Here is an 18,769-nt window from a genome sequence, read left to right as displayed (position 1 = left end):
TGTGGTTTTCATATGGCACCGTTAACCTGTTCCTCAATCCTTCTTCAATCTCAGAGACCCGGAACATGTGAACAATTATGATTTTCCTTCTTCAAACTTTTGCTTCATTCAGTATTTTTCTTTTTTTAAACTTTTCCTTCTGCCCAGTCTGTCAGCCTGCGCAGAATTATGAGGTGTTATGCAGACTCCTGGCAGCATGATGCCCTGTGACTGTAAATGTGTCAGAGCTGACTGTTTATCATGTTTCCTGACAATCAGCACAGTTTGTGAGTTATGTTCTGCGCAATTGGAAATGGTTTGGTAGTTCCTATTTTAAGTTTCCAAATCTGGTCTTGTGAAACCCCAAGACTTTTTTTCCCTTTGCATTTGAATCTCTATCTGGTTGCTACAGTGAACAGTAGGAGAGATTGGGAGAAACGGGTACAACATGCAATACAATTGTCCAACTTGATGCTGGCAAACTACTAGTTATTAAATCAAAAACAGGCAATTTGATTTTGATTTGAAATGTAAAATCTAAATATACTATACACTATTTTTTTAAACATAAGTAGCGCTATGGAGCAACATTTTTAAGAGCGTGTGCTCATTTTATTACTATCACATACATGAGGATGCCTGTGCATGCGCACATGGTGACGCAATATATCAGGGGTCTTCAATGTTTTTTAAGCCAAGGGCCCCTTACCTGAGAAAGAGACAGACCATAAAAAATTAACAATAATTTGCAGTTACTCTGAGGATCCCCTAGGGGCCCTGTTGAAGATCTCTGCAATGTATGGTCATGCCAATGGTTTCAGCTTATTTGGCTGATGGCAAAAAGTAACATGCCAAGAAATGTAGAATTGTACAAACAAAGGCAAAGAAGAAGAGGACTGCTGGAATGCAATCATGGATGAAAACAATGTAGGTTTAAAATTCTTTCAACAAAAAAAAAGTTTTACTTTGCCAATTTAACAATGAATGTAAACCAAACTATGTTCAAGGGTACCTTCAATTCTTCAGTCTATGTCCAACTTCCTGACCTCTAGTCTACCATTTCCCTTTAATGATCACAGGATCTTTTTTTCTGAACGCACATTACAGCTGCTATTTTGACACTTCTAATACTCTCAACAACACGTTGAGGTATAAGGTACTTTACGGATCTTTATTACACTCCTTGTCTTCTGACCTCACCCACAACCCAATATGAGTCTGTTGACTCAGGCACAATAGCTTCACTAATAGAAACCTTTTATCCAAAGCATCAATAATTCAAATCTATCCCACAGATCAGCTACGGATTAAAGTTGCTACAATCTCCTTTAAACAAAGCCTGCCATGGTTTTTTAAATATATATATATACACTGTATTAGTCTGAGCTATTGATTGTTATGATAAAGGGTTAAATATAGAGCTCAAACCACTTACCAACTAGCAAATAGCTTGTGATAGGAGTAGAGGAGTACAGCACTTTATTGATCCATGTATTGACTGGCAGCATATGGACCGTGGACAGCGTCTGTGGTTCCCATGGGAACAGTAGGGAGGGAGAGGGGGAGGTGTATTTGTGATAGTCACAAGCAAGCTCTAACTGTCCAGCTTTGACCATTATAAAGTGAAGATGACAGGAAAAAGAGGTGGGGGGAAAGACCTAATGGAGGAGTGTTGATTTCCCTTTCAGAGGGAATCCCTTGTGTCAACTTGAAACACTGACCCTAAATACTCACATGAATCAACAGGACAGTCATTTCACAAAGGGCAACAACTAAAGATGAATCAGCTTTAGTGCTAATCCATGTCTAAGTCTTATCTTTGATGAATGTATCATTGATTTACCTGTAAAAAGTTACCATAAGCTCTCAGAGCCCGGGGAGATAGGGCATCTTAAATTGGTTGTTTGGTGTTTATTACAGCCAAATGTATTTAATATACAATGATCAGCAGCACATTCTCATATTTGAAAAGCTGAAACCAGCAAATGTATGGCATTTGTGCTTTTGGTTTAAAAACTTTATTTCAATCGACTTACTATTTCAGCACTAGTTCCTTTTAACCCAACCGTTCCTTTTAACCCAACCGGGTTATATTCTTGCTTTAATTGGATTGGATTGTAAATGTGGTGGTTTAACCTTGCATAATGTAGCTCTGACAGTGTTTATTAGACTGGGAGAAGAGGCTTTAAATCCCGTCCTACAGCTGTAGCTGGATTGTGGTAGCTGTACTTTAAAATGTTTACCAAGCAGTGGCCATATATTCCTTATGGCACAACATTACTCTAACAATGTGTCAATAGTCCGTCGCTGAACAAACCTAGACGAACCTCATGTTTCACGCTACATCCAAGTAATCAAACGTTCTGTCACAGAACAGCGGACGTGATAACATTCATTGCATATAGGGTGGTGGCACCTTATCTTAAAAGTTAAAAGGGTTAAAGGTGTTAAACAGCTGTCTACTGTAATTGCACAGTGGGAGGTCATATATAACCAGGGCCAGGGCTGTAGAACGACAAGCCTGGGAAGCTGGTGGGATTCAGGTAACCATGAACAACATTAACAGCCAATGGCTTACTCTTTAAAATGACGTCAGCTCACCACACACACAAATTCCACAACAAACTAAATTGGCTTATTTTGACAAATTCCTACACGTGATGGTCTTTGACCACTTCCGTGATTGTAACTACAGCATGTGAACGTTTTACCCCCTGAATAATGAATAACCGTGCTGGGACTGAAGGAACACTCAAACCTCAAAAAGGCACCGAGACAATACTGCCTGTTTTTGCCCAAAAGTCACTCACCAATTGCACGATCTCGCAACTTGATCTGTAAATACAACTTCTGCGACAATATTCATGTATCTGAGGCAAAGAACGCTTAAATTATAATGTTTTTTGATTCTAAAATTATTCATCTCCTTTGCCAAGAAAAGGAAGCATCCGTTTCCCGCACCTGTTTCCATCTCTACTACAACCACCAGCGTGCAGTCCCTGCTGATGAGGGAGACCTGCAGACAGAGCCCGTTCTGTTCTTCAGAGTACTTTTAGTTACATGAAAGTGTTTTGAGTAAAATAACGACTAATCGGAAACGCATGTACCACATATTACTGGTACAATGAAAATGAAAATTGTGGACTTGTATATAAAAAGGAACACACTAGAGCTGCAAAGATGAATCTATTAGATTAACTATTACATTTATTGCCAACTATTTTGATAATCCATTATTTGGTTTGAGTGAAAATTCTCTAATTCCAGCTTCTTAAATGTGAATATTTTCTAGTTACTTTACTCTTCTGTGACGGTAAATTTGATATCTTTGTGTTTCGGACAGAACAAGACATTTGAGGATGTCATCTTGGGCTAATCCAGATTTTTCCCCATTTTCTGGCATTTTACGGAGGAAAGAACTAAGTAAGAATTTAGTTTCACCCCTAGAATAAACTTCTGAATGCCAGTGCTAAGAGCAGCACCTACTACATATGCCTTTTAATAGATTTTCATGGCAATAAACAGAATCAGACTTTTTTGAAAACATCTGTTGTGCTTGAGGCAAACAGGCATAATTCATGACACTGCATCTGTCTAGAAACAAGTTATGTCTGCGGTGATGCAGTCGTCTCACACATTTCGTCATCACTGCCTCAGATGTTTTGGTCCCAACCACCAGGATGCATGCACATGAGCAAACAGGCAGACTTCAACTCACAGACAGGTCTTCTGAAATGACTTACAAATCACTAACTACTTAATTACAGGGTCTTCAATTATTCAGAATGACACACTACTGTGTGACAGCAGAAACTCTGTTTTGTAGAGATGATTAACTTATGAATATTGATGAGGAAATCTAAAAATAGCATTTTCAAGTAATCAAGTTCATTTAGAGGATAAAAGGTTAATTTTAGAAGAGAAAAGTGGGATTTCTAAAATGAAAATGAACATTGATGTAACACCGGTCTTTGTCAACCTGCAAGCTTTAAAAAAAATTTTTTTTTAAATGAAAATCTAAATGACCCACAGTACTGTACAGCTAGAACAAATACGCTTTCCAGGTAGTGAAGTGGGTTCAGTTTCCTGGATGCTGACTCATAAAGTGTATATCGTCATCACTGTTCATTCCCCAGGTCCGTCTCTACCACAACTCTGGGCGAATTCCGCTGCATGCAGGGTAGGTTAGTCAAACCTTGAGGCCAGATTCAGACTATGAGTAGTAAGTGAAGAGTGAGAACATTAACAAACACTTTTTCCAGCTTCCTGTAAACTACCTGATCATCAGACCACAGCTTTTAACATGGCTAACATAAATATGTGAAAGCAGGGATGTTTTTTATAATATAACCCACATTAGTCATATTCTCCAGCTAGTTTTTATTTTGCAAAACCTGACTTTCCTCCTGACCTCTGGCTAATGTTTATGGGCAGACGGGAGACTGGTTAACCCCGGACTTCTTCGCCCTCTGGGAAAGGCATGGTCCGACTAGTCCTCCAGGGTTGTCAGGTTTGACACACTACTCTTAAACAGGGGCAGATGGAGCAGGGTAGACACACCCACACACACACACACACAATGCCTTGTGTGGGGAAGGCTGCACTCTCAGGCACACCTTTAAATTGTGGATCCAGCCAGCAGAGCAATGCACAACCGTTAGGGTGACTCCAACAGGGTGCACAAACACATACCATAGCAACAAAAACAATCAAGGGTTGTCAAGCCAACTGGGCTTTCTATGCACATAATGATTACAGATTAAGGGGAAGAATTACATTTCAGTAGGAGAAACTCTTACTCTAATGCTAAAATGGACCATCCATGCTATAAACCCTCAGTGTGCAGACACACATCCAGTCAGGGACTCATGTTAATAATAACAATAACTAAAACTGTTCACTTTCAGTACAAATTTTACGACTTTAGATGTTGCTGAGGAGTTTTGGTCCACGTTTCGAGAGGTCAATAAATGTCACACTTGGGTGTATGCTCTTTCCTCCTTTTCCACTGTAAAATGTCATGAATCCGTAACATGCTGATTTAGAGGTAACCATGGACCACGTAGCCTAAAAGTCTAAAAGTAGTGATACAAAGTGATTGGGTAGGCCTATCAGTGTGTGACCCACAAACACACAAATTGAGGGAAAGTCAAATGTGAACTCACAGTGAGTGGCAGGGAGCAGACCACGAAGATGACGGTGATCAGCGCCAGCAGCACCAGGTGGTCCACCTCCTCTTCCCCCCGTGTGAACCAGGCCAGGCTCAGCTTCCTTTTCCTCCCCGTCGAGCCGACCGAGCTGCGCCTCATCCTCTGGCTCCGGTGCATCTGGCACAGGCTGACAATCACTGAACCGTTGCACACAAACACTGAGAAGATCAGCAGTGCCATGAGGGACGAGTAGGACAGAGAGAAGGCCAGCACCAAGCTGGCCTGGTCATCCCCTGTCGCGTCCATGTCGATGAAGCACCACGTCCCAGGACAGTACTGTCTGAATTTGCCATAGCCACTGTATGGCAGGAGGCAGAAGGCCAAAGAAAAAACATAAATAAAGAAGAGAGTGTATTTGGCAAAGCTGCGCCGGATGTGTACAGAATAAAAGTAAGGGTGGCTGATGGCCAGGCAGCGCTCCACAGCCATGGCGCACAGGATGAGCGTGGGGGCCAAGCCAAAGAAACTCATGGCGAAAGCAAAGATCTTGCACAGTCTTGCGTCTCCCAGACTGATCAGGGACATGTTGCGGGCGTAGCAGATGAACACAGGTGGGCTGAGGAGGCAGGTACCCAGCAGGTCGGTGAGGGCCAGGCCGGTCACCAGGATGCAGAAGACAGAAGACCTGGAACGATGCTCCTTCTGGTGCACGCCGAGGATGAAGAGAGCCAGAAGGTTTCCCACCACGGCAGCCAAAAACATGATGATGCTTGTTACTGGCTTACCATCCCCATTCACGATGAGAGTGGCAGTGCAGGTGGTATTGTTACATGATTCGTTTGAATCCATGCTTTGGTTCATGTCTAACTCGCTGCAAAAAAATCTGCCTGCTCAGTGTGGAATTACCGGTAATAAAGAATTCCCACACAACAAAGGGAGATCCTGACCTCTTGATACCATCATATGGCAACACAGAAGGCAGGGGAGTTTGGGAAGACCCATAATGCTACACTGACCTATGACGTGCTTGTCTGTCTGTCTCTTGTTCTTGCAGACAGTTTTGAAATCTGTGGAACAAATAACACACGCACAAAACGCTGCTTAGTCCTCACAGGTAACAGAAGACTCTCATTCCAACACTCATGTTGAGGTTTTTCTTTCCAGTAAATTAATGTCTTTCTTCTACTGGTGAATCATTATTAACAAGGTTCGTATCATAGTTTTAGTGACTAATTATCACTAACCTTTCACTGGTTCCGCAGGAGAGAAGCAATTTGAGCGACGTTTTAACTTCTTAAAAGTAAGTCAGAAAAGTAAAATTCTTCGTCTTCTTCGGATTCAGGCTCCTGTTTTAGTAAACTATGCCGCTGCCGTTTACGTCTCGGCAGATACACACTGAACTCATGCGACAGAGAGTAAGACTGAATAAGTTCCGCTTTTTTCTCATCTTACACTCTCTCTTGCTTTCTCTCTCTCTCTCTCTCTCTCTCTCTTTCTCTCTCCGCACCTCCCAGAGTGTCTCGGGTAGATGTATAGTCCCTCCCACTGTACTGGTGCATCGAAACGCTGTCAGATTCTATTCAAAAGGAAATTTAAGATGGCCTAAACACTATAAAAAAGATAATAAAAAAGCTCAAAGAATGAACTTGTTTCTGCGACTGTCAATCAGAATAAACTATTTATGGAGTTTAATTTGTTCCTTTTTTTTCCAAGACATGGTATGGTTTTGTGTCCACAAATAAATGCATTATGAGCACATTACCCCAGAGTAAGGTTTGTTTTTCTCAAGGTTAGATATAAACCTAAACATATAAATTTAACAGTAAACTATAAGAAACTTGTATTGCCGATAGACTGAAAAAAAAACAATACCACCAATAGATTGAAGTGATTGAGTTTTAGGGGGCCCAGCTGTACTAACAAAGACACTCTGATCAGTATTGGCTTGTTTCCCATGAGAGCGCAGAAAAAAAATGTAATCCAATTAGTCTTTTGTGTAAGTATTTGGTTTGGCAATGTCCCTTCTTGGTTTTTAAAAAGGTGTTTTGAATAGCCTTAATCTCGGCCAGTTTACATTTCATGCAGCCTTTGTTGCAACTCAACCGAGGAAGGGGGGACCAGCAGTTGGATAGAAATGCTGTGAAAGCAAGTTTTCCCTGTTTGTTTTTTTCATTATTTATTTCTGGATCCTTTATTTTTTTGTTGTGTTTTTGCAGCCTTTGGTGAAATCTTCCAAAATGGAATGAGAGGTAAATCCTCCAACAGTGTGTGTGTGACTAGGGAAGAGACTACGTGCTTTGATTTTGGCCCTCAGGGTAAAAATACTCAAATCTTCTGAACAACTTAGAGTGTTTGACATAAGTGTGGTAACCAGAGAAATACTGTTCAGAAATGTAATCTCAGTGGTCATGCAGGACACCAAAGTCATACGCCTGCTATTTACAGTTTTTGCCGTTACACACTGAAATCAAAAGTATTGCACAATTATCAAACCTTACACTCCAGGAGCAAAACACAAACACTTTTTGTGAAACAAAATAGAAACAAGTTTTCAACAACAACAGATTTTTGACATGTTTTTCTTTTTTTACTGTAATTGGAACCTGCACTGGATACAATATTTCCTGCTTGTCTGTTGTTGGCTGAGCTAACAGCGTTATGCACACTATGGTAGTAGCTGTTTGAAAACCGGGACATGGTTTGTTGGGATTCTCCATGTTGACTTATTTGGGTATATAATCTTTTCCTCAGTCTGCAGCATTTGTCTTGTGTAGTGTTTGGTGAGGGTGGGGGGGTTGTGCAGAGGGCTCCCTGTCTCAGCCTAGCATGTTGCTTGGGTGGTCCAGGGAGCATTATCAAGAGCTGAGCCGTTGCAATGAATGGTTAAATCTGTGTGTTCCTGACTGAAACACAGTCTGTGTTCAAACAACATGTGCATGTGTGGGGAAAGATGTGTTGGGACCCTTTAGTGATTACAGCATAGCCTATGCACAAATATACACCATAGAACTTTTTTCACAACAGACATTTTTGACCTGTCGTAGTAGGAAAAGCACAGCTGAAATGAATTACCTTAACAACGGCTCAATTCCATCAAGTGTCCCAGTAATGTATTTCTGTGAGTCAGCATGCACGAAACCAGGGCCTTTCCTAAGTGGAATGCAGCCATCGTTAATGGTTTTGAATGCACCTGTGCTTTTGAAAAAGGTCTATTCACAAGTAAAACACTTGCTGGTACAGACAGAGGTCTGACAATGACTGACAACACCTGTATGTGTGTGCTGGGCCTTTAAGATGGCAAAAACGAACGGTAAAATTGTTAGAAAAAAATCAACCGCTAGAGCCAACTTATGTGATGATTTGTTGGTTGATGGAAATCAATTGACACAGAACAAACACATCACCAAGATCTGCAGACACAGGATGTAACAGTGAAAGTCCCGAGGAGCCATTGCTGCTCTCCTTAATGGTTTTTTTTCACAACACCTACAACAAGATGTAGCAGCAATAAAATCACCACAACCAAGAAAATAGACATAAATACAAACTGCGGCCCAGTGATTCCATTTTATTGCTCTTATCAGTTTCTATTATTGCCTTATCAGTTTTCAGTCTCAGTAATATCTACTGGCTTCCTGCTGCTGTTTCTGTAATGGACAGAACATAATGATAACAGCGCAGTGACAATATTCACTTCTGGACAATGGAGATCAAGTTTCTCCGTGTTTTATTTCAAAATAAAAGTGTGGCTGCACAGTTACACAGATGGTAGTAGGTGCTAGCTTGCTGGCATGGGCCACGGTGGTACTGTCAATCAAAGACGTGCAGATATAGACAGCTCTGGAAAAAATTCATAGACCAATGCATTAATATCAGTTTTTCCTATTTATAGGCATGTGTTTGATTACAAAAAACATGTTTGTTTTATTCTACAAATGTTTTGACAACATTTCTTCTAAATTCCCAATAAAAATGTTGTTATTCAGATTATTTATTTTACGAAATGACAACTCGTCAAAATAACAAAAAAGATGCATTGTTTTCAGACCTCAAAAAAATGCTGAGAAAACAAGTTCACATTCATTGTTAAACAACACAATGCTAATATTTGAACTTAGGAAGAGTTCAGAAATCAATACTTGGTGGAATAACCTTGATTTTTAATTCCAGCTTCCATGCGTCTTGGCATGCTCTCCACCAGGCTTTCACATTGCTGTTGGGTGATGTCATGCTACTCCTGGCACAAAAATTCAAGCAGCTCAGCTTTATTGGATAACTTGTGACCATCCATCTCCCTCTTGATAAAATTCCAGAGGCTTTTTAATTGGGTTCAGTTCTGGAGATTGGGCTGGCCATGACAGGGTCTTGATCTGGTGGTCCTCCATCCACACCTTGATTGACCTGGCTGTGTGGCATGGACCGTTGTCCTGCTGGAGATCCAATCCTCAGGGTTGGGGAACATCGTCAGAGCGGAGGGAATCAAGTTTTCTTCCAGGATAACCTTGTACAATGCTTGATTCATTTGTCTTTCACAAAGACAAATTGGCCCAATTCCAGCCTTACTGAAGCACCCCCAGATCATCACTGATCCTCCACCAAATTTTGGGGGCCACACACTGTGGCTTGTAGGCCTCTCCAGGTCTCCGTCTAACCATTAGACGACCAGGTGTTGGGCAAAGCTGAAAATTTGACTCATCAGAGAAGATGACCTTACTCCAGTCCTCTAGGGTCCAATCCTTATGGTCTTTTGCAAACTTTAGCCTGGCTTGTCTTTGCTTCTCATTGATGATGGGCTTTTTTCTGGCTTTGCACGACTTCAGCCCTGCTTCTAGGAGCCTGTTTCGCACAGTCCTTACTGTGCACTTCAGCCCAGTTGCTGTTTGCCATTCTTTTTGTAAATCACTTGATGTCATCGTACGCTTTTTGAGTGACATGCGAATGAGTTGGCGGTCATCCCGGTCAGTGGACAATTGTTTTCGCCCTCTTCCAGTCTGTAGCTTTGTTGTCCCCAATGTCTGTTGCTTGACCTTGTTCTTATGAACTGCCATCTTCGAAATGTTAAGGATGGAAGCAACCTGACGCTCACTGTACCCTTCTGCCAGTAAAACCAGAATTGAACCCTTCTTTTCCTCGTTCAAAACTTTTCTTTTGAACTCTTTCGGCATTTTTTTGTTTAGATTACCTGTGTGGTACTAGTAGCCCTGTTTTTGCCATCCAGCAGGCCCTATTGTAAGAGGATAGTGATGACCACAGCTGTGGCTTTTATACTTTTTCTCGTTAAATAATATTTAGCTCAGGTGATCACTCAATCAGCACCTCATTAAGTAGAATGAGGTGTGCCTGTGTTGGAATTTAACAGCCACTGGAGTGGTGTGGCTGCCATACATGTAGGGATACTGATTTAAGACAAATAAAGGAGTGGTCTCTTAATTTTTTCCAGAGCTTTATATATATATATTTTTTTTTTATTCTTCTAAGTTTCAGACCATCCTTCCAGCCCTCACTCCCTCCCTGACAAACAAGACACTTATTGACTTTTAACTACCACAGGGCACCTTGAGGAGTGGATGGCATGCGAGGTGTTTACAGTTGCACCGTCGACAGAACAAACCAGGCTGCCGCCTTTAAATAAACAGCAGACATGGACGTTCAAAACAGAAGCAGACATACTCGCTAACTTTCCTCATACCAGCAGGCCAGCTTGTAAACAGACCAACCGAGACACAGATATCATAACAATTGGTACATTTACTGAAGTTTTTATGATGATACATTAGCAGTTTCCAATAAGTCTAGCGAAGCATCGATTTACGATAAAAGCCGATGATGTGTGTGTGTGGTCTATGTGTTTGTTGTTAATTAAAGGGTAAAAAAGTGTGGTGACTCATGCTTGATAGATGGATGGATGGATGTATTGGTGGATGGATGGTTAGACAAAGCAATAGATAGATGGATGATGAGTGGATAGTTGAATTGAGAAAGGGACGGATAGAGAACAAAGGACAAAGGAAAAGACAAGTCACTCAGTCAAAACAAAATCTATTATTTGTAAAAAAAAAAAAAAATGCATTTAACCAGGTTTGTGTGTGTGTGTGTGTGTGTGTGTGCGCGTGCATGCATGGGTGGGTGTTTTTTCTCTGGAAATGACTCTGGATATTCCTGGTCTGTTCCTGGTCGGGCATTATTTCCTCCTCCGAATCCCAGAGAAAACCACGCTCCTATCCACTATAAAGTGAATGAGGTCCCACATGTTTTCTGGTATCTAAATCACCAGCATCTGCTTGATAGTGTGAACATGAACAATGAATGTGACCATTTTCAGAAAGACAACCAGTATCTTTTGCATTTATCGTAAATGATAAGTTACTGGATAATGGTGGCATATTCATATTAAACTGTTTGCATCAGAGTTACGAAATATGTGGAGCCCATGGATGTTCGGTCTTGGATGTTTTTATCTGACACTTTAATCCCTTATTGTAAGCAGAATCTTAGTGATAACAGAGACCTGAATATAAAGTATTTACATAAACCTGAAAAAACCTGTGTGTGTGCATGTTTAAGTAAGATTGCTGCTTTTATTTTTAGTATGCAGTCTGATAGCCATATACGTCGAGCGTTTTCTGATAAGTAAGTCTAGAAGTCATGGAAATGTTAATAACCAAACTATTTAATTAGCCAGCACATGTTCTCATGATGTCTGAGAGTTTTAGCCTTACAGGATGTCAATTCTTTTTTTGTGTTTGTTTTTACATTCAGAAACCCAGTGACTCAAAACAGGTTTTAACATTCATACCCTGTTCAATGAGCCGGAGCTGATTCTGAGACTAGAGACTTAACATGGACACAGAGAATCGGCAATGGTCCAGTGACACCACACACACACACACACACACACGATTGACAATAATGATAAATCTTTGGGTTTTTATTGAGCTCCTATCAACAGTTCTTTTGATCAGTGGGCCATATGCTTACCATTAAGATAAGCAACTTAAGATGTCACAGTAAGTTTATTTCCATGCTCACTGAAACCCCCCATAAACCGTATTTATGTGTAATGTCCTACAGCTTGAAACCTCCAGTGCACCTGCTTTTAATAAATAATAAATTAAGAATTCCATCAGAATGTGAGAGCTTGCTATATTTGTATTACAGCATTTTAGTTCTGCAGTACAATAAGGTGTGCAATTCTTGTTCTAATATACAGTATATGTACACATATACATATATACATATATACAAATATGTAAACCACTCATGTTCTATACTGTGGTGAAACAGGGAAAATGAGGGAAATTAATGCTCCTATGTGACTTATTTGCAACATCCTGCTATCCGATTTTGTCTACAGCAGAAATTTGCCGTTTACACATTAAATGAAATGACATCAAAAACATGTTAAACAGTTTTTTAGACGTACAGTATTTGCTAGGTATTACATAACCTACCAACCGATTTGGTACAGTGGAACTTAACACAGGACGAGACAGGGCTTTCCCCATTCTGTAGACAATACACAGGCACCTATTACACAGAAATAATGAGCCATGCACGCCTGTATTGGCTTACCTTGTTTGATTTAATTCGAACCATAATGGGATTTGAGGATGTTTGCTTTGCTAACAAGAGGTTGTTTTTTCAGGAGCTTCGCTTGTAGTATCGGTCTAAACAGGCCTCTTCTGGCATGGACTCAGACTACAATTCCCAAATACCAAATGAAAAGCTCCCCTGTATACATTTAAGTAAAATTATTTCAAGAATACAAAGACACACAAAAGATACAAAATAGTTGGAAAGAGCTATTGGAGGCGGTGGGATGCTGCCAATGGGAGGCTATGACAACAGGTTTTTTTGTGGCTTTTTGGAGCACTTATAGTAAAAACACTATATCCTTTCAATGTGGTCAGAAAACACACGGTGTATCTAGTTCATTTGAAGCCTATCGATTTTAAAATTGTTCTAATCCACGAATTATAGATAGAGATATAAAATGAAATACCAGATTACTTCTGCTGAACCCTTAAGCAGATGTAGGCCTACATGTTAAGCTGCAAAGTGAAAGCCACACTCTACCAAAGAGAAATCTCCTTTCAGCTTTAAAACAAGAATAGAAAAGGCCACATAAACACAGTATGTGGTTCCCCTTTCTAATAGTGTTGAAAGTAAGACGTTTTCACATCTCTTTTCATTCTTTTTTGCTGTATCTTACCAGCAACAGACAGTTAGTAAAGTTCATGAGCTATTCATCAGATATTATCACAATTCAGCTTGCAGCAGGTATCAAACAACACCACTCTTGTCTTTAAAATAGCCGCAGGGTTGTATATTCAGGAGTTATTGTCAGGTAACAATGAGTTTTACTCTACTGTAGTTTGGTCTGGACCATAGGAACAGCAGTTGACAACAATCATAACTCAAGGTCCAAAGTATGTACAGTACACACTTGTTGTGGAGCTGTTGACCGTATCTCATGGTCTTCATCAGCAGATGAAGCTCAATTGTCATGAAGTTGTATGTTTCAACTTTTTGTTATGCTTGAGAGCTTCCATATTGGGTTAGATGACTCTTTCATTCAAGCTCAACAAGAGCAAACTCAATCTAGTGCTGAAGACATATGGTCGAAAGTTCCAGAAGAAGCGAGCAACTGGACCTTTAGTTGCGATTGTTTTTGTCAACTGTAAAATACCTTCTGCGTGCATCCAGTCCATGTGTTTTTAAAACTTCTCAAGGTGATTTTGGTGCTGAACACAAACGAAACTCACAAAAAAAACTACAGTTTAGCAGTTTTCAACATCTGTTTAGTTTTAGCTATTACAGTATTTTGGGCCGGGTCTGAGGTTATGGAAGCAAAGTTCAAAGCAGGGTACAAAACCGAGGTCGAAACAGTCGTCTGTATATAGAAAAGGGTCCTGGTGGGAATTTCCCATTTAAAAAACAGCACTGATGTACTGATAGAGAAATAACGCTCTGAGAACCAACCACTAAAGGCCACAGGAGGATATTCTTTAACCTAATAGTTTCTCCTTTGAACATCCCACATCAATTTCTTTAATTGATTGAAGTTCATTGTTTTCCAGGGTTGACTCCTCCGTAATCTCATTTGAAATACCATCATTTTTTTTTTTTTCAAACAGTGGCTATCTTCACATTGTGTTTGATTAAGATTAGATTTTAATAACCCAAAGTGACATTAATTTTGAAAACTGATAGAATATTTTGTTTATCAGATTATGTGTAAGAATTTGTCCATGCAATAGGGACCTAGAGCGCAGTCAGGCAGTGATAGCACACAGCAAAGACTGAAATGTCTAGAGTCTGTGATATCACATATCATATTATCCATTACAAATCTTCTCAGTCAAGTTGTTAATGGAATATGCCGTGATTCTTTTCAAGTATTCTGCAGAGAAGTCTTTACGTGATGTAGTACAATGAAACCTGCCAAGGCCGCACAGCCTCACACGCTTTTAGCTGGAAGTTTCTTTTCTCTATGAAACTGGCAAGATTGAAACTGTATGAAACTAAATATGGAAAACACACCAGGATGTCCAATGTATGGGAAGACAAGTTCAACTACTTTTGACCTTTCATGCAGGAATATGAAAACACATTTCATAAAGTCAAAGCTCTACCACAGGGCTTATTATGGTGTGACAATTGTAGAAAAGGCCCAATGGACAGTGTGTTAACTACAGTTAAAGACATAAATGCAGCTTTAGAAGAAAATAAGCGCATCTTATTTTAAGAGGTCCCTAAAATTCAGGCAAAAAACGGTAGGATTATCCCATAATCCATTACTTGATTTGTCATTGGTAGTTTTCATGAACTCATGTGTCTCATGTATTATGTTGATGACCATGAACATCTGGTTTCAATCCAGTGGTTATTAAAGCTGGTTTGTGTGTCCTTCTTTACAAATTCCCATAAAATACTAAAAGAGGGAGTTCTCCAGTGCCTGAGTGGTTAAGAAAGATAGACAGTCTCGCATTGCCAGACATTCCTCCTCCACAACGCTGTGAAGGAGGGTCTGGTGAGTCCACACAGCATTCCGGGATGGGAGAAAAATGTGCTCTGATTTATTGGCATTTTTTTAAACCAATCGCCCTGGGCAGCGCTAAGCGCTGTGGGCAGGCAAGGTGGCTCTGCAAAATAGCCTCGGGAAGGAACTTGTTTTGGTGGAACATAGGTACGTCCAAAAGTTGTTCTAGTCGTTACGTTATATCCCATTTAGCTGACGCTTTTATCCAAAGCAACTTGCAATTGCTGTGTATGTCAGAGGCTGCACGCCTCTTGAGCAACTATGGGTTAAGTGTCTTGCTCAGGGACACAATGGTTGATGTATTGCAGGGAATTGAACCCAGATCTCCCATACCAAAGGTGTGTTATATCCACTGCGCAATGTTACAACCCACATAAGAACAATCTCAACCCATGTCATGCAACAGAAAACTCAGATTGGACAGATAGTCTAGCTGGCTGTCAGGATTTAGCCTGTGGAGATCTGAGAAAAGGTTAACCACAGTCCTCACAAATAGACCGGAGTTTAAAAGGCCAACAAAGAAAGTCCAAGGCAGCGGATATCCGACCTAAATGGTGAAATACTGTATGTTGGAATTTCCATCAGCAGCTGGCAGCACTCAGCAATCCCAAAAGTGGATATAGACAGATACCAGATAGCCGGCAGCTATGTTGCTATGCCATACCGATGCCTTCCTCCAATGGCAAAAAAATAACTTAAATAAAAGCAACAATTCAAAGATGAGATTTAGGCATGTTCTAACCGTGGATATGGAGGTTTTCCCCCTTTGAAACATCCATCAAATGCAAAGGAAACATTGTATAATAGTGTTGTCATTTCTTAGTCTCCTCCTCCATGGAGTATCGACAGCTGAAATAGGTGACTAGACAAAAGGTCTTGTAGAGCAGGGGTTCCTGAACTGGGGTCAGGGCGACTGGACGAGTTGTGAAATGATTAAAAGGGAAGCACGTATTTCTGCCGCATAGCTTTCATGGGAGAGGGGAACAAGATGTGAACTATTGTTGTAGAAGACATCATTTTAAAGAACAGCTCAGTTTTGTTGAAGGTGTGTGAACAAATGTGGACAAAAATCCCAGCTGAACTGCGAGCTGGGATCGAGTCCCAGAACCAGCGCTGATGCGCTGAAACAAGACATATCCACACCCTAAAAACTACTCTGTATCTATATGTCTGTTTAAGTCAAAGCTGGCTGGATGAGCCGACAATGGTAAAAAAAGAGTTGTTGAAGGGCGTTGTGTGATTTTAAAAAGACAACAAGGCGCAGTGCAGGAGAAGGCAAATGTGTTAACAATGTTAGTTTGGTTACATGCAAAGTGAGGAAGGGTGGCAAGAAGCCGGACATAGTGAATCACGTCCCAATAGAAGATGTGAGACAATGAGGGAGAGGGAGATTCTGTTCTTGGAAGGGGAGGAATTGTGCATGAACTGCATAAACATGCATAACATTTCAAAAATAGTTACATTGTTCAGGAGTCTGAATTGTGTAGTAGATTTTACACAATACTCCGCAACACACTCCCTCAGGTATAATGAGAATGACAAGGAAAGGGTAGTTAGATTACATTCCAAGGTGTACACAGCTCTGGGTAGTGGGTGCGGCTCACTTAAGCAAACACATGAATAAGTTACAATGTAATTTGCGCGCGCACACACACACACACACACACACACGCCTGCATTTAAAGAATAACTGGCTGCTTCAAAGCTGCATGAAATTCATTGACAATGTAACTCGATTTTAAATAATTAGTTCCTTCAGCTGCTTTCTGTTGTAGGGTCTTGTCCCCTTATATTTCGGTCTCATCCTCCCTGTATGTGTTGCACTTGTCACAAATTAGACATTGACAGTTAGAGGACATTGTAACACCACCACCACCACCTAGTGTTGAAGTCATGGTATGTCCTTTGCTACTACTGTATGTTCATGTTTGTGGTTTCATTACATTTGCATGGCCCACAGTGTGTGTAATGTCTAAAACTTGACCTTTATACATTTACTATGTCAAAGGTATCTGATTAGAGATAAAAGTGTGGAATGGAAGCTTGGTTGAAAATAGTTTTGCGGCCAACTGTAGTGGATAGTACCATTTTGTAGTACTTGTACTTTACAATACTTCTTCCACCACTTCTATCAGCAGTGGAAAAAGTATTCAGATTCAGATCCTTTACTTTTGTAAAAGTAGTAATACCACACTGTACAATTATTTGATCCTGCATTCAAACTTTAAAAGCAAAGAATTAGCAACAAAACATATGAAGGACCAAAGTGTTGTTGCATTATCATTTAAGTGGTACATTCATTGGTTGAGGTGGGCATATACTAGTGGCTAGTTTAATCTATAATATTGCATCTAATTGTATAGTCGTCGGGCTTTCTCTAAAATAACTAATGCCCAAATAACTTCTGTGACACCACACTTTTAGCGCTCCTTACATGTATGATTTATAATCAAAGTGTTTTTGATGAAACCAGCGTAATCTATAATGAATATGACATTATTGCACAGCGGCCGGGAGCTACAGCACTGAGCATGTCCAGCCTGTGATTACACGACCATAGAGAGATAATCACACCTGCCTGTCATGCTACAGCTCTGCTGAGAGGGATTCTGTTTCTAAATTCATTTTCCTTATCTACTTAAAATGATTAGCATGTGGACGCACATTTACCTGCCCTAGATAACACCTGGTCCCATTGGCTGTTGCCGGTCACCAAGAAGGCGCAGGGCTCCTTGTTTGCATTGTGCGTGAGAGAGGTCATGACCCTAGCTGACCTGGATTAGCACAGGCTCCTGTAGCAATCTCATGAGCCTCTAATTATAGCCTGTGGCTGGGATAGTGTCTGCCGTAAATGGCTAAGGTGACTTGTCCTCGCCCAATCTAAGATTGTCTGGATGGGATTAGTGTTCCCTTCTGGCACAGGGACACTGGCAGGAAAAGGATTCAGTGTGCTATTGCAGAATGGCATTTATGAACGTCTTTGGCTTTAAACAAATAGAAACAGGATGCACATCAAATAGGTTCACGTCAGATCAAGCATCACAGTGAAATGCCGGTGAAGTAAAGCTCAGTTTATTGATTCATGGAAAATATATCACATCTTTACATTGTTTTTTAAGATACCTTCAGAAGTCTACAGTCCACTCACCCAATCACAAGATACCTCCGCTTCTCAAATTCAGCCAACTGTTCAAAAACCTGAACAATCTCACTTCTAAAGTTGAATTCTTTGCTACAACCTCATTTCCTCCCTATCTGAAAGTCCCATGCTAAAAGCCCAAATTAAACACACCACCCCTACCACCTGTAGTTTTTGTGAACATACATGTATTCTGTTGAGTAAAACAGCAAGCAGATTGAAGTTTGAATCACCGGACTAGAAATCAAAGATCAGACACCAACAAGGACGACAAATGAGTGTGTAGCAGTTGTTCTAGCAGCAGCAACAGTGACATTTGGTTTCTTTCTCTTCTTTTAAAACAAAAACTTTTTTATAATAATATTCTTTGTACCAAAGTGCAAATATGTTCAACTGCTTGTATTTTTATTATATTAAGTAGATTTATTTTATTCTAAGGAACTACGAGTCTTGCAACAA

General features: G+C 40.4%; 1 protein-coding gene across 1 annotated transcript in view; it reads right to left on the bottom strand.

Annotated features, from left to right (window-relative positions):
• Window positions 1-6,631, bottom strand: part of ptgir (prostaglandin I2 receptor) — a 31,563-nt gene extending 24,932 nt beyond the window's left edge. Inside the window, exons 1-2 of the mRNA XM_034866904.1 lie at window positions 6,374-6,631; window positions 5,145-6,196 (exon numbers count right to left, since the gene is read on the bottom strand). Coding sequence (XP_034722795.1) covers window positions 5,145-5,990 — 846 coding nt within the window. The 5' untranslated portion in view covers window positions 5,991-6,196; window positions 6,374-6,631. The remainder of the gene's footprint in view (window positions 1-5,144; window positions 6,197-6,373) is intronic.
• Window positions 6,632-18,769: the final 12,138 nt, after the last annotated feature.

Source organism: Etheostoma cragini, chromosome 3 (genome assembly GCF_013103735.1).
Source record: "Etheostoma cragini isolate CJK2018 chromosome 3, CSU_Ecrag_1.0, whole genome shotgun sequence".
Lineage (NCBI taxonomy): Eukaryota > Metazoa > Chordata > Actinopteri > Perciformes > Percidae > Etheostoma > Etheostoma cragini.
Note: the sequence above shows the minus strand (reverse complement) of the source record. Positions and strands in the feature narration are given on the sequence as shown.